The sequence below is a fragment of the Rhinolophus hipposideros genome (genome assembly GCF_964194185.1).
Source record: "Rhinolophus hipposideros genome assembly, chromosome: 22".
NCBI classification, from domain to species: domain Eukaryota; kingdom Metazoa; phylum Chordata; class Mammalia; order Chiroptera; family Rhinolophidae; genus Rhinolophus; species Rhinolophus hipposideros.
This window is the reverse complement of record NC_138068.1, coordinates 40,058,884-40,075,061: the sequence shown is the minus strand read 5'-3', so window position 1 is coordinate 40,075,061 and position 16,178 is coordinate 40,058,884. Positions and strand designations below refer to the sequence as shown.

At 41.1% G+C, this 16,178-nt stretch overlaps 1 protein-coding gene across 10 annotated transcripts in view; it reads right to left on the bottom strand.

Moving 5' to 3' along the window:
* Nucleotides 1–1,082: 1,082 nt before the first annotated feature.
* The window catches only part of RIN2 (Ras and Rab interactor 2), a 248,212-nt gene continuing 233,116 nt past the window's right edge, over nucleotides 1,083–16,178 (bottom strand). For all 10 annotated transcript variants that reach the window (XM_081034405.1, XM_081034406.1, XM_081034404.1 and 7 more), the window contains 4 exons: nucleotides 11,864–12,169; nucleotides 9,906–10,037; nucleotides 5,796–5,959; nucleotides 1,083–2,939 (listed from right to left, as the gene is read on the bottom strand). In XM_081034405.1, the coding sequence (XP_080890531.1) occupies nucleotides 2,616–2,939; nucleotides 5,796–5,959; nucleotides 9,906–10,037; nucleotides 11,864–12,169 (926 nt within the window). In that variant the 3' untranslated portion in view covers nucleotides 1,083–2,615. The remainder of the gene's footprint in view (nucleotides 2,940–5,795; nucleotides 5,960–9,905; nucleotides 10,038–11,863; nucleotides 12,170–16,178) is intronic.

Genomic DNA, 16,178 nt, shown 5'->3' with positions numbered 1-16,178 from the left:
TGTTTTCTTACAGATCTCAAGTTGTAACTTTCACATGATATAAACTACTTTAACAGTTTCTATTTCTATTCTGTGTCCCTGGGGGGAATATTTGGCAGTGCACACAATATTAAAAACAAACAAAAAAATCCTTTCCTCTGCTTGGCATCTAAGTTCTATAACATATTTTTAGATCCGGAAATACATTTTCTCCTCCCTCCATTGCATATATATTTTTACTCTCTCTTATTTCTTCCAAACTGAACCGAAATCTGTTTCCTGATAATTTGAGAACTGAAAAATGTCTGCGTAGGGGAAAAAAGTAAAGACACATGTTATGTTGTAATTTTAGCAGGGAAACATTGCCCAATGACAAAACCAGGGGTATCTTGTGATGTTTTCTTCTGCTCACACTAACTTTTCCTATTTTGATCTGCCAGTCATCTCGCTGAGGCTGCTGACGCTGCCTCCCATTCAGGCCCGCTTTAAATCAGCGTAGTGCTGAACTCTAAGGACAAGGAGAGCATGATGACCTTAATTTGGAGAGTGGGGAGGACAGCTATATGTGTTGGTTGTAATTTTTAACTCACTGTAAATATAAAAAGCAGGTGGTCTGTTCAACTGTCTTTCTGATCTTGAAGTATCCATCCTACTGATTAGTTAGAAAGTTCGTTCAGACAACAGGGCTTATCAAGCATTTGCTATCTGCCAGGCACAGTTCCTACCATCAGGAATATGGGAGCAGAGAAGATCCAGCCTCTGCATTGCTGATTTTGGAAGAGCACTGAACTCTCAGCCAGGGCAACTTCTGAGGTTGCATAAGAATGGGGCAGGTTGTCTGGAGGGCCCTTCTGACTAACTGATTTACTTTACGTTCCACTGAGCCAAGTACTGTTCTAGGTAACACGGTTAAGCTTTTCAGATTAGAACACTGTCTTTCCCTTCTGCTCCTTGATTTTTGCCTCATATGACTACATGAGCTGCTGAAAAACTGTCAGCTTTTCTGTTTCCTCTCTATAGATTTACCACAAAATTTCAGGTTTACACCACATTGTGTGGTGCACAATTATATTCTGCTTCTCAAAGAAAAAAGACAACTGAAGAATATTTCAAAAATTATTTTCACACATGATTATCATACAATATTACAATGCATTATGTGCAAAATTCCATTTAAAAATCATTTACAAAAGGAAGCACAACACAGTATGTGCTGAGGGTTCTAGATGTATCACAAAAGCTAACAAAGGAACAAGGTACAAAGCCAACCAAATTAGATGACTAGGCATCTTTACACAGTACAACATAACATGTTTTAACTACCTGTGTCACATTAACACGAGATCCTCACACTTTGTGCACTCCCAAAAAGGTTTCACAAAACATAAATTTAACTTCACCAAACATTCTTACAATGCAGATGGCCTTTTTGGTGCAAACTTTTTTTCAAACAGCATCTTATTTAACTCAGTGAAAGTTACATTACACATTACTTAATTTCTGCCCCAAATAATTTGATGCTGTTGGTTTTGATTTACGTGGGGAAGGAAAATAAAATTATCATCCTTTTTTTTTCTTTGTGGGGTTTTCAAAATTGTTTCCCAAAGCAAAATAACAGGGATAGATTTTGCTAAATCTCATTGCATATTTACAGTATTCTCCGCATAGATGGTTCCTTCGGTCTCCTTTTCCCCCTTCCTTCAAGGAGTCTGAACCAGCAGACTACACTCCTCAGTCCTTCGTTAGAGTCTATATTTCTCTCTCGACCTCTCTCTACATTCATTTCTTTCCTGGTCCTCAGCATTACTTGGTTAAAACACAAAACAGCATAATACCACTGAGCATCAAAAGGTGACAGTACGTCAGATTTCCAAAGGCATTCTGTGGCTAGTGTCAGTAATACGTCACTGTAAGAAATCCAGCAGTCTCCCAGCACAAAGTTGCTGAAACATCCAGTTACAGAAGAGAGACTTTTAAAATGCAATACTCTCAAATCCAGCAAGAGATTTCTTTTTGAATATTAAATGTTAAAATCACATGCATAATTATAGAATATTTTCAAGTTACAAAAATATTTTAAAAACCAATCCTGACAGTTTACCTGCAACTGCTATAAAAATTTCTATGAAATATATAAAAACACAACGGCTCTTTGTAAAAAAAGAAAGAAACAAACAAACAAAGAAAGAAGGAAAGAAAGGGAAAGGAAAAAGAAAGGAATGAAAGGATGGAGCCATCCACAGAACTGAGAGGTGCCTGACGCACTGCATCGGCCAGTCTTGTCAAACGCTCGCTGTAGAATTCAAGATAAGAGCTTGTACCTTAAATGTTTATTCAGTACATATACGTACATGTGAGCCCACCTAGAACCTGGCTGCGGAAGGTAACAAGCAATCTCAGGACACTCGAACCATCAAATGCAACTCTCCCTCTCTGAAGGAGAATCCTACTGTTTCCTGAACCTCAGCTACCTTGCTTGGGCAATGTGGCTAAAGATGCCCTTGGCCAAGTTGGCCTGTGGATGGACCAAGGGGTCCCCAAGGAGGTGACGGCTTTTCAAGCACAAGAATGTAGAAGCCACAAGGCAAGTTCCTAATCCCCCTTCGAATGCACCACTTCAAAGTCCTGTGAATCTTCTACGAGGTGGTGAGATCCTCTTCCCCATTCTGGAAAATGACGCCGTAAGGATCATTCTTGATGCGCTTGTAGACAAAGTGGAAGATGTGGGGTTGTGGCCGGCTGTGCAGCTCAGCTTTGATTTTCTGAGGGTAAGTGTCCTCTGCCAGCTGCTGCCACGTTTCATCAACAAAGAGGAAGAGACTGTACTCCTCAGGGTCCCCCACCTTAAACTTCTCGGCACAAAGTTGACACACATCCTCGGTGGTGACATAAGGCCTCACAAGGAGGGTCTTCCCCGTGCAGCCACTGTTGACCTCCTGGAATGCCACTCGGAGGTAATTCTGCAGGTGGAAAGAGAGACGTCGGGAACAAAGTGAGAAAAGGAAGCGAGATGGGGCATTACATGAGCAGGGTGAGATGCAAGAGAGAGGTTTCACTTGTGAGCCACTCCAAGTTCTGCTTTGTCAGGATGCCTAATGTCAGGACACAAGGCCTCAAAGTGCAAGGAAAGAGGCTGATAGGAGTTTAGACAGTAGGGAGAACAACCACATGGATAGAGTGGCTGTATTTTAATTCATTGCAAACACAAGGAGCAGAAGTCCATTCATCCCTGTTCTGATCTTTCCGCGTCCTTCATAAATCCTGCTTAAGAAATCCTGGTGAAGAGTGGGAACAAAACCTGAGGTTCAATTTATTCTCAGCTTGAAAAACAAACCAAACAGAAGAGCCTGAAGGAAGGGTCAGCAGGAAAAGACGTTTAAAATATGTAGACACAAAAGCAAACATTGTACTCACTCTGGACTACTTTTCATGAAAAGTAAGCAAGGTTAATAATGTTAGGTAGGACCACAAGATACTGCCAATAGTTGACCATTTTTCACCAACTCTTATGGCAGTTTCATTTGGTTCAACCTAATATAAGGCTCTAAGTGGCTCCAAGTGCAATGTGGAAAAAGTCGGCAAGAGGAAAATGTTGATTCTGCCAAAAGGCTTTGGAGATGGAGCTGATTAAATGCAAAGTGGTGTTGAAGGGAAGTAAAAGGTCATGTCTGCAGGCTTGGCACTATGAACCTTGCCAGGTATATGCCATCACGAAATACAATAAGCCTGTGATTTCACACACAAAGCTCAGAGGAGGTAGAAAGAATCCTACACTCATACTAGGCTCTCAGAGATTTTGTGACCCTGGATAACTTCTTCAGTTTTCTCTTCCTCAACAGTGTGGTTACCAAATAAAAGAGAATACCCAGTTAAATTTTATTTTCTTACATAAAACAGATACATTCTTCTTTTCTAAATCTGGCAACTCTACTCAGGAGTGAAGAGAAGTGGTGCTCTCCATCCAGGGTCCCAAATGGCTACCATGAAAGTTTACTGGAATGATGGAAGGGAAAGCTCCATCAAAGAAAGGGGAAAACAGTGCACTCTCCACTGGTAAGATAACTCTTACATGCTTGAATCAGAATACCTTAGCAAACACATGCTCCATTTTACCAACCCCCTCCACTCCCACCCCAACCCCCAACACTTGGCCCACACAATTGGTATGCATTTACTCATTGACTCTGGAAGAGAACTTTGTGAAAGAAGCCTACTTTTTTTTTGGGGGGGGGGCATTTGACTAGTGAAGAAACTGAGGCACAGAGAGGCTAAGCAATTCACTCAAAGCCACACAGCTAGTGAGTGGCAGAACCAGCCTTCAAGCATGTGTGTGTGACGTCTCTACAATGAGAGGAGACTTGTGTGTGCCTCTGTGACCCCTGATTTAGGAATTCCAAATAGAATTTGTGTCTGAGTTTTTATTTTTACACCCAAACTGAGTGTTGAAAATTGCCCTCTTGGGTTATATTCTAAGGTGTGTGTCTCCTGGGTGAGCAAGGCCAGTGGGTAGGGATGTGAAGAAGGAAGGGCGCTGTGGCATCTGGGGATCCTTAGGCTAGAAGCTCCACATGGAGAGAGGGAACCAGAGGAAGGCGCTGGTGCAAGAGGGGAGATGAAGAATGAATCTTGTCATTTCCTATGTTCTTCAGCTCAGAGAGTGTACAACCTTGGGAGTCCCCTCCTGGGACAGGCAACCACAGTATCCCAAGGGCCTGCATATGCAAAATCTCTTAACACACGGACAACTCTTCATCAGCCCAAGGGGGCAGGGGAGCACACAGTATGTATTCTTGCCTTTTAGGTTTAGGTACCTGGGAAGGAATTTCTGAGACTACTGCTGTCTTAGGGAAGAACTTGTTGCTTTTGCCTTCCCATAAAGGACTGACTTTGAATCAAATGTACCTTTTGAGTATTTTCAGAGCACTGAGCGGCAGAAAAGACAAGAAAGGTGTATCTGGACAAATCTGTCCTGCTTAGAAATTCACCACGTGGCACATGGAAACATAAAACAGTCTGGTTTTATAATTTGATTTGAAAATATTATTCAAAGGCATTTGTAGACTTACTCATAATTTCACCGACTATGAGCAAATCAGGGGCTGTTGTGCTGGGTAAAGATTCCCATAGCCCTAACCTGCCTCTTCTCTCAAAGAAGCAAGCTCTTTGGCAATCCCACATTCCCAGGCACCAGCTTAGGGTCATGGAAAATTCCCGACGGGGATTCAGGCAGAACTTGGCTCAGGTGCTCACTCTTAAACTCTGGCCCTGCCAGAGCTGATGTTGCTGATGAGATTCTGCGGTCTTCTGTTTTGGGAGGATGAAGAGAGAAAAGGGGAGGATGAGGAGAGAAAAGGGAAGGGGAGGAGGGAAGACATCACTGCACATGTCCCCCGTCTCAGAGACCAGGGCCACTGCAATGCCTAACACTGCTGCTTCCATTCAGTCTCCTGATGAAATAAAACGCCCGCCGCTTGTGCCAAGAACTTCCTCCTTGACTTCCTTTCTGCTCAGGTGCTCAGCATCCATGCTGAACATTCTGGGAGAAATCCTGCCTTAATTTGACTTTGTTTTCTTAAGGGCAGCAAAACTTGAGTCAAACCCACATACATTTTTTTAATATAAGCAAAACAGAGAAGTGAAACAACAAGGTCAGAAGGCAGTTTAAAATATCTCTTCCGCCGGATGATGCGACAAAGCGGGGACCTAGGGCGCCCTGAGTTGTGTGTGCCCTGTGAGTCAGCTCGGCCTTCCTGGAGGACAAAGGAAGCAGTATGCCTCCCCCACTTCCCACCTCATCACCAATGCAGGCCACACACCTGAAAGTCATCCACTGAGGGGATGGTCCGGTTGGTGGTTCTCCGTTTGTGCCACTGCCGCAGGGTGTCCCTGGTCTCTGAGCTGAGCAGTCTGGCAGCTTGTTCTTCTTGGAAATTCTTTATCAGAGAAAGTGCCCCATAGGCACTTGTCAAGTAATAGCCTCCTAGAAAGGACAGAAAGAGTGAGTCTCCGAGTTTCATACTCTGGCGATAAGTTAGGGGAGAGAATAAATAATGTTAGAAGTTATTCTTTGTATTTTCTCCATTTCCAGCACACGCATTTCCTGTGGGACCACAAAGCACACATCTAAGAGCACATCCTTCAAGCCTCCACCTGTCCATTCACACATTCCTCCCCATGGATGTACTGGGTGTCCCTGGCCTGAGCCAGGACACCACCAGGCCTGCCTGACAATGCCCTATTTTCACTGATAGGATTCCCGTTCCAATGGGCAAGACATACAAAATCTCTAAATTATTTAAGTGCAATTGTGAAAGTGCTTTGCCAGAAAAGTTCAGGCCTTTTTGTTGACGCCTGACAGAGGTGGGGAGTCACGTGAGGGTGCTGGGGTCGACTGTTTCGAGGCCAGAATCATGTACTTTAGCAACAGGAGTCCACATATCTCCTGGCAATATTTTCTTTGGAGCTGTTCTTTTGAAATTAATCTTTTCTAAATGCTAAGGAAAGGACATGCTTTGAAAGAACTACACAATATACAAGTATGTTCATGATAATATGGGTTCTTCAAAATAACTTCTCCCTTTTGGGGACTAATGTAACACATTTTGGAAAGAAAAAGTATACAAGGAAAACAAGTAATGTCCTATTGATGGTGCATTTAGGAATGATTTCTTATGCCTGGGGGAGTGTTAAAAGACTACAGCATCGTGAGATACATAAAAACGTGTTCATAGTTTTGTCCTAAACTGACTGAAATTTTGAGCCTTCCTGGGAGTTGGCAAGCACAGTGCTAGAGAACCACTAGGAGGCGCCCTGAATGTTTATTAAAAATTCCCTAATTGGGCACAGCATTTTAAATTAAGAGACATTCTTTGGCAAAATACCTATTGAATCTCTACTGTGAGCTCAAGACAGGTACACAGCAGGGGCTGGGTTTGTAAGAAGTAGAATCCGAGTCCCTGCAGAAGTTTATAAGTTTATTTAAAAAAACAGACACTAGTGGTTTATTCATGCAGGGACCAGAAATTAGTTGTAGTTAAATGAGTTTTGTGCAGAAGTATCACTTTCATGGCCAAAGTCTTTAGCTGCTAATGCAAGACCCTGAAGAACTCTCCCTCTGGTCAACAAGTGACAACATTCAAAATGGCAACTGGTCCACCATCTGAAAAATGAGCAGAGACCCCTGCGAATCACAGTGGACATGTAACTTAAATAAACACACCTTTGTTGTTTTCAGGTCACTGATGGAGATTTGGGGGTTATTTTTTATGGCAGCATCATCTAGGCCATTCTGAGCAACACACTTCCCATGTACACATTCACATGCCAGGCTTTTTGATTAGAGTTATTTGAATAATTTAACAGCCCCACAGCTGGGTGTAAGTTCCCTATGGCAGCCCCAAAAGCTAGTACAGAATTTAGAGTCGCTGATTTGTCCCTACTGAACAAATCAGTAAGTGACTGAGTGTGAAACTCAGTGGTACATTTAAATGCTACACAGGAGTTCAGGAGAAATCAATATGGACTTAAGTATTCAATAAAGAGGTGTCACTATTAGAGCTGGGACTTGGACAGACTGTTACAATTGAGTTTGGGAGGGAGGGTGTTTCCTTTGGACATCGACTTTTAGACTCCATAGCTCTGATCTGTTCAGGCCACTAAGGAGAAAACTCAAAATGCTGAAAGCACAACATTGACCACACTTTGAAAAATGTGGATGCAATTATAGGAAGGTTTAAATTTCAGCAAAACTATAACCCTACCACAAGAGCTGTGCACTTAAGAGAGGTTCTATGATGGCTTTTCCATACTGAAATTACCTGCTTAAACAGCAGAAAAGAGATGTGGGGCTGCTGCCCCACAAACCAAAGAGGGCCTTGGGCAGGGTCGTAGGGCTGGGTCGGTGGCGTAGCGCTCTGCTCTTCTTCTTCCTCCTGGCCTGCATGGCTTCAGTCCACTGAAGTACAGGCCTGGTCTTTACCCACAGCCAACCTGACGGGGCCACCCCCTCTTTCTCCCAAGGAAGGCGACCAAGAAGCCTGACACACAGTTAAGTGGAAGCAGACTCCAGTTTAAGCAGGAGCTCAAAGGCTGCTCTGTCTGTTCACTAGCTGAGTCCATCTTTCTCCCATGTGTGATTCCTGGAGGTGAGGACAGCACCTGCCCGTCTGTCACTAACGCTGTGGCCAAGGAAGCGTCTTGCTCTGGGGAAAGCCTGGTAAAGGTGGCACGGAGTGGCTGTCTAGGTCCTCGGGCCACAAGACGTAAGCATAGGTTTGTCCTAAATACATATTGTCAGCAATGGTAATATTCTGAGTGAAACTGGCATGCCCTTTCTCTCTAAAGCACCAAGAATTTGACCTACTTATTACTAAAATTGAACATAATTGAAGCTCAAAAAACCCAACCCAGATGCATACAAAATTATAGAAATGATGCAATATGTAATAATGATGCAAAATATAATAATGATGGCCTGGAGACTAACGTGTGCTTCTTCTGGTCCTTGGACAAACGACATGCCTTTCTCCTCTCCTTTCAAAGTCCAGTGGCAGAGTAGGTGAAGAAAGCTCCAGGCAGGGCCTTGGTGGCTCAGGTTGTAAATAATAATAATAATAATAATAATAATAATAATAATAATAATGAGGGAGACAAATGGAGCATAGGGTAAAGGGACGAAAGAGGCTCATTCATATCTGCCTGAGGTATGGGGAAAGCATGAAAAGATCTTCAGTACTAATCCTGAGTCAGCACTAACCTTAGAGAGATGGGAAGGGAGGACCTTAGGAGGACAGACCCTCTGAAAAGAAAGCCAAGTCCTGAGGACTTAGGGGACCACAGGGCATGTTCTGGAGGTGCATTTAAGTTCCTTATAGGGAAAATCCCAATATGACGCATTGTCTGGGGAATCCTAGTAGCAGACTAAAATTCGGTGGAAAAAAGAAAAGAAGTCTATGCAACAATTTAGCACTAAGGGTCTATCTGGGTGGGCTCTTATAGGAACACGTGAAAATGGATTAACGGGATTCACAAGTCACAGGCCCTGATTTGTTTGTTCTCCTTTAAAAACATAAGCTCACATAAGAGTCCCAGTTATTTCTGCTTTTCAAGGCTCTGCACCATCGTGACAAACATCCAAATTATTTCCATGATAAAATAGCTAACCGATATGTAAAGAGAAAGAATTTCTGCTAAAATATGTTGGGGTCAGACAGACACAAGAAGGAAACTAAACTGCCAAGATAAATTGAAAGCAAACCGCCCAAGTTTTACTCCCCTGTGTTTTTACAATGAGCAGATCCTACTTTTTAAATAGAAAAGAACATCAATGCTGTTTTCATCTTGAAAAAAAATTTTTTTTTAAAAATGATGAAAGCAAAAGATAGGCCTTCATCTGTTTCACTGACATAACAGAAGGGTATTCTTCTGACAGTGGAAATATTCTTGAACAGAAGTTTACAACTTCCTCTTGGAATCAAAGAAAGCATTTCTTTTTAAACAATAGCATTTATTCTATTAAATGACATTTTTTATTGTAATTAACCAATCTCGGTGAAGTATTATTATGGCAAGGTTACATTGTTCTGTGTTTTTCTGACTTTTCCAAATATTCTAGGATGAGCATTTATTACTTTTGTAGTCAGAAAAGTCAGCACATTCTTTTAAATTAAAACTAGAATTAACCCTTAAGATTTCAAAAAAGCACCCACATAACTATTTAATTGGTATGGGGTTTTATTTTGGGGTATATTTCTGGAGCTAGACAGAAATGGTAGATTGCACAACATTGTGAATGTACTAAATGCTACTGAATCGTTCTCTCCAAAAAGTTTGATTTTATGTTATATGACCTTCACCTCCGTAACAAAAATGAAAACAAAACCCCCCAAAAGCACCCAGTTCCTCCCCCTTTCTCAAGAGCATGTTACCTTCTCCATGTAACAGCGAAGGGTCTAAGAGCTCCATCATGTACTCGATTTCTGTGTCCAGTTCCAGCATGTCACACTGAGCTATGACATAGGTCAGGACTGGTAGAAAGTCGTCAGCGCCATACATCCTCCCTGGGATTAGGAAGAAAGGCGAAGATGGGAATATTTTTACCAGCGTTTCTTTCTTTCATATCCCCCTTCCTGCTTTTATTAGATAGCAAGGAGTCATCCTGAGGAAATGTGCTATTTATAAACATAGGTGGGTGGTTCTGGAATCCTGTGTAGCCCATGACCCTCCCTGCTGCTCATGTCTCAGAAGAGCCCTAACTTACAATTTCAGAATGAGCACCTAGGAACACAGGAAAGAGTTTCTCCCCATTGTCGTCACTTACATCATTATGCAATAGAACACAGTACTTTTAACTAGTTTAACTTTCAGCAAGTAATATAAAATAATTTATAAATATCTGCTTATATTAACACTTTGTATTTTGTTTCCTATTGTTTTCTGCGCAAATTAATCACAAACATAATGATAGGACCAAACTCAAACCAGGAATAAACATTATTCTCTATTCAACGTGAACACACAGTTAATTTATTTAAATGTGCTAATTTAGCATGTGTTGAATCGATAACACATGATTAATATACTGCAAAAAAGGTTTAGTCCTTATTGCTATTTTTCACTACAGTGGTGATTCTCAGCCAGGGGTGACTTTGCCCCCTGGGGGAATTTAGCATTATCTAGAGATATTTTTCATTGTCAGAACTGGAGGGTGGGCGTGCAAATGGCATCTGGGATACTGATGAACTCCTAGAGGAAGTAGACAGCCCCGCAACAAAGAATTATCCAGTGAGGTGTCATTAGTGCTGAAGTGGAGAAACTGTGCTACAGAGGAACATAATCCTTGATAGACATCTTTTGGCATCTTTTATAAATTATTTCCTAAACTTTGAAAATATGTTTTCTTTATGTATGTGAACTATGGTGGCAATTTTCAGAGATGTTCATATGCTATCATTACTAGCCCAAGAGCTCACATGTTAATGTCTTCCCTCAACAATTTGCAAATGCACACACATTTCTATCTACTCAAGCAGTGGTTAACAGAGTCTCTGTTTTCTCTCTGCTAATTCTCCATGAAGCAGTTTCATTCAGAGCAAAAGGTGGTAGTTATCCACAGAATTACAACAGGCTTCCTGAAGACCTGGAACAATGCAGGGCTCAATCACTACCCATGAGTCACGATTAGGTTATTATATATAAGAAGCAGCACGAGGGAAATCTGAGGGCTTACTTCCCAACTTTGTAACTCTTTTGTGAATTCCAATTACAGTGCTTCAACTTGTAGTAAAGAAGGAAAAGTCAATGAAATGGCTGTAATGAAACTGCATCATGACTGAAGTCTCCACATTTCTGACAGGCTGTAGACCATTGACTCAAACCCTCATTGGCCAAAATGTAGTAATGATTATCACCAATATTTCCACCGCACTTGGGGCTATGCATGCCTTGTCGAATCTAGTACCAACCTTATGAAGGATAGGGACATATCCAACAACAGGGGCAGACATCACACCTCAGAAGGTTGAGTAAGGTGGCCAAAGTCCCAGTTAATTTAACTCATTCGCAGAGCTAGGATTTGAACTCAGACTCCAGAGACTGAATTTATATCCACTACTCTGAACTAAATCTTTAACAAATTGGCATCATACGAAAAATCTTGTTGTCCTCATCTGATTACTTTTTTGGTGCTGTTTATCTGTTGCATGTGACTAACTTGCCAGACACCAGAGTAACACTTGTATTTTTGTGAGCCACTTCGTGAAATCAAGTGATTGAATAGAAGAGAAATTGGGAATCAGAAAGCCTGATATGTCACTGACACGGTCACTGGCCACAACACCGGCCCTGGTGGGAAGCGGTCAAGAGCCTGGACTTTGGACAGCCTCACCTGAGTTGTTCTCCATGACAGTGTAAATAAGCTTGCAGACCCTCAACAGCAGCATGACTTTTTTTTCTGGTGAATACATCTTCTGCATAGTCATGAATTTGACTTTGATTTTCTCCACATCCACAAAATCAGGTGTTGGGGCGAAGACCCCCAGCTCCTGTGGATTCCTCTGCCGCACGAGCTGCAGGTTCTCCTTGAGTTGTTTCCATGAGCCATCAGCCATATGGAAGTCCTTCAGCATGGCCTCCACGTGCCCCTTCAGGGGTTTCAAGATACACTTGTGCATGGCTTTCTCCAACACTACATCTGCCAAAGAAAGCGCAGGTACTGTAACCATTGTCTGAAGGAAGAAGAAACGCACGTCTGCTTTCTTGGAATGGACATCTGCAACTCTATGCATTGGGTATAGAGCAGACAGGTTATAACTTCATACCCATTCACCCAACAAAACTTAGCAGACTATCACTCACACACCAACATTTTCTTCTGGAAAGCCAGGAAAAAGGAATCTTTCCTAACGTATACTTAGTTTATTTTGCATACAATCAATGCAATTAAATATTTGTTTTAATTATTTTTATACCCGTTCCCCCATAAGCATAGGTAAATATTCTACAAGACATTCTTTTGACCTAGTCCTTCCACTGATTATCGAGTTGGCAGGTAAGTAAACGTTATTTTAAAGGAAGGATTTTTTAATAGTGAGGGTTCAAGATCCCTTAAAACATATTCAGAGGAAATAAAATTCAACTAAATGCACGTTATCTTAGATTGGATTCTGGATCAAAAATTTTTTATGTCATTTGCCATAAAGAACATTAGCAGGACATTAGATGAGACTTGAATAAAGTCTGCAGATTAGGTAATAATAGTGTTGACACTAATTTAGTGTTAATTTTACTATAGTTTTGTAACAGTATGTCCCTGTTTTTAGGAAATATACATTGAGTAGTTAGGGGTAAAGGGACACAACTAATTCTCAAATGGTTCAAAAAGAAGAGGGTGTGTGTGTGGTATGTGTGTGTGTAAACAGAGAGGAAGGAGGAGAATGAAACAAATGTGGCAAAGTGCTAACATTCAGGGAATCTAGGTATAGGGCATACACGATTTCTTTGTACTATTTTTGCAAATTTTCTGTCAGCCTGAAATGATTTCAAAATAAAAAGTAAAATTTTTTGAAGTGAGTTTCTGTTTAGAATTAGGAAACACTTTTAGGTGCGGGAGGTATTTTTTTCTCCTTCTTTCTTTGAACAGTGGCCCAATGGAGTAGCTCTCTGGGTTGACAGGAAAAGGACCATGCCCATGGGTCTGGAGATTCAGACTGAAGATGATTTATGTAATAATAATAAACTCTCTGCTTTTTCAACATCAGCTTTCCAATCTCAAATATTTGCACATTCTCTTCAAAGACACCTGGATAGCAACTGCACCTAACATCTGACACTTTAATGTGATTTCATTTTGGAAGCCCATGGATCCGCTTACTTATGAGACTGGAAATAGTTATCTCTCTAGCCTTTGGAATTCCTGACACTGCAACAGATCACACTGAATCCAAATGATCACTTATCACGAGAACGTCAGGGACAAAGAGAAATCTAAGCCAGATACACAAACACCAAAACCAATTTTCCCATAAGCCCAAGTTAAAACTGACGCCAAAGGTTAATGCTGATCCCATAATGGTCACCTTTGCCAGCCCAAGGTTTTCCCTGTTCCTCCACCCTTATAGCCTGTCCAGGAGATCTCTTTGTTTAAATATAGAGCTTTAGTTAGTTAGTTAGTTAGTTAGTTAACTATAGAAATTCAGGTTGAAGCAAAAGAGGCTATAAAGTAAGAAGAAAAACAGAACATTTTCACTTGACATCTGGCATTAAAACAAATTACTTGGTTTCCATTGGTTATGTGGTGCTAATAGTCTTGTCCAACTTCATGGCATCTAGACTTCACCTTTTTTCATTGCAATGAGCCGTCAATAATAGCAATTAACACTGAGCGCTCAGGTGGGCAAAGCTCTAAGTGCTTTATTTCTTTACCTCATCTACTTCTTACAACATCTGTATTATTTTTGCATAATATTGATATTATGGCCATTTTACAGATGAGGAAACTGAGGCTTGGAGCTGTCGAATGGCTTGCTTGAGGCTGCACAACTATTTTAAAGAACCAATCTTACTTCTTTTCAGAGTAAATGATCTCTTAATTCTTAAGTTCAAGGTGCTTTATCAACATTCACCAGTTTATTCCTCACTATCCAAAGGTTCTGAAAGCTACATTCATGATTATAAGTGATCACTACTTTATTAGAATGAGGTCACCAGGGGTGGTGAAAGTCATGTTAATCATTAACTAGGAATGTAAATGAATGTTGATAGCAGCATTATTCATAACAGCCCAAAACTGGAAACAACCCAAAGGCAAAATCCCAATGGAATGGATACAAGGATATATTTGTACAATGGAATTCATTCCATGAAAAAGACATTCAGACAATGGAAGATTCATTCCATGAAAAAGAGCACACTGCTGCTTCAGATGCAACTGGATGAATCTCACAGCTATATTGTTGTGTGGAAGAAGCCAGATATAAAAGAGAATCTCCTTTAGTATTTCATATATACAAAGTTCAAAAGCAGGAAAAACGAATCTATGATGACAGAAGTCAGGATGGCAGTTACCCTTAGGGATAAATGGGGCTGTAGGGGGATCCTCCCGGGGGTGGAGATGTTCTGTATCTGTATCTGGGTGGTGGCTACATGTGTGTGCACACATGTGAAAATTTGTCGAGCTGAACACTTAAGATTTGCATTCTCTATGGATGTAAGTTAAACCTCAATAACCACGTATAAATCAAACAAACAGAAAATAACTGGAGACCAGCCTGGGATTTTCTCTTTAAAAAAAGGGCAACTTTTAAGTTCAGAGTGAGCCTGGTCATCTCTGGCCAGAGCATTAACACAAATTGTCTCCAGAAGGTGCTGTGCTATTCCTGGGGGAAGACTGGCAGAAAACTCATTCCCAACGGCTGAGTGGGTCCCTCGTCCCTCATGCTATAAACTCCACCCTGCGCATGAATGGGGCTGTGGGAATCTGTTAGGAGGGTTGAAACCTAGGACCCATGGCTAAGTGCCCATTCTCTTGAAACCCAGAATGAAAAAAAATTGCCAGTGTTAGATTTCTTTTAGTACATTTTTAAAGGCCATGATTTAAAAATAAGAAAGACAAGTCTCTTTACATTGTTTTTCAGAACTTTACTCCTAACCTCTCCCCACTCCCAAATTGTTAATTAACATAGAAAATATTAAAAAGAAGTCAAAAAAAATCCAAAGGATCTGGTACCTAGCTGATTTTCTTCAACAGGAAAAAACAGGGCTATTCATGAATGAGCAAGGAAAGGTGATTTGAGAAAACAAAAGGAACAAAAAATATTTCAGAATGAGAACTAGCTCAGAAAAAAGCAAAAGAACAGATTGGTCACATTTCTCATAAATTACTATCTGTTGTTTTCGATTATTTCTGGTTGTTATAAATTCAAGAAACAAAATAGTTTAAACTGTCAGTATAATGACGTTATTCTAGGCACTTTACATGCAATGACTCTTCAAATCCTCAAACCAATCCCATGGGGGTTCACTTTATAGATAAGGAAACTGAAACCCAAAGAGACAGCTGCCACACAGCTATCAAGAGGGGGAGTCAGAAATTTCTGAACCCAAGAAATCTGGTTATGTTAATTGTATTTATGCACAAACAAGAAAATACTAGAGAACTGTTTGAGCTACAATATTGTGAATTTTAGAAATCGAAGTTAGCTGCATGACCAAAACTGGAAACAAATTTTCTGAAAATATTTATAGAGATCCTATCAACGGTCCCCAAAGCTCATACATTAAGGAGGATGTTAAAGAGCCTGGCAGCTGCTTGGATGCTTCCCGTCTTAGGGGACCTGATGTAGTTATTTGTAAAAAGCATGAAGTGTATTTCCCTCCCAGGCTGTGAGTGCTCCCTCCCCTATTAGAAATGGAAGACAGAAGCCTTGCCCTTGTTGCTTCACTCTGACTGACAGCATAGGTTCCAGAGAAGGCCAGGGATCAGACAAGGAACCATCACAAGACTAGAACATGCTTATCCAATGCTGCCTAGGGGGAAGCAAGAGCTTGAGAGGTGAAGGTGAAGTCCAGAGAAGGCATCTGCCTTAGAAAGAGCACTAGGAGCATGAGACCTGGCAGTTAGCCTGGTTCTATCTTTCTAAGTGACTTTGTCTAAGTCACTTCACCTCTCTCACTGTCATTGCCTTGAACTTCTGAACTGCCAT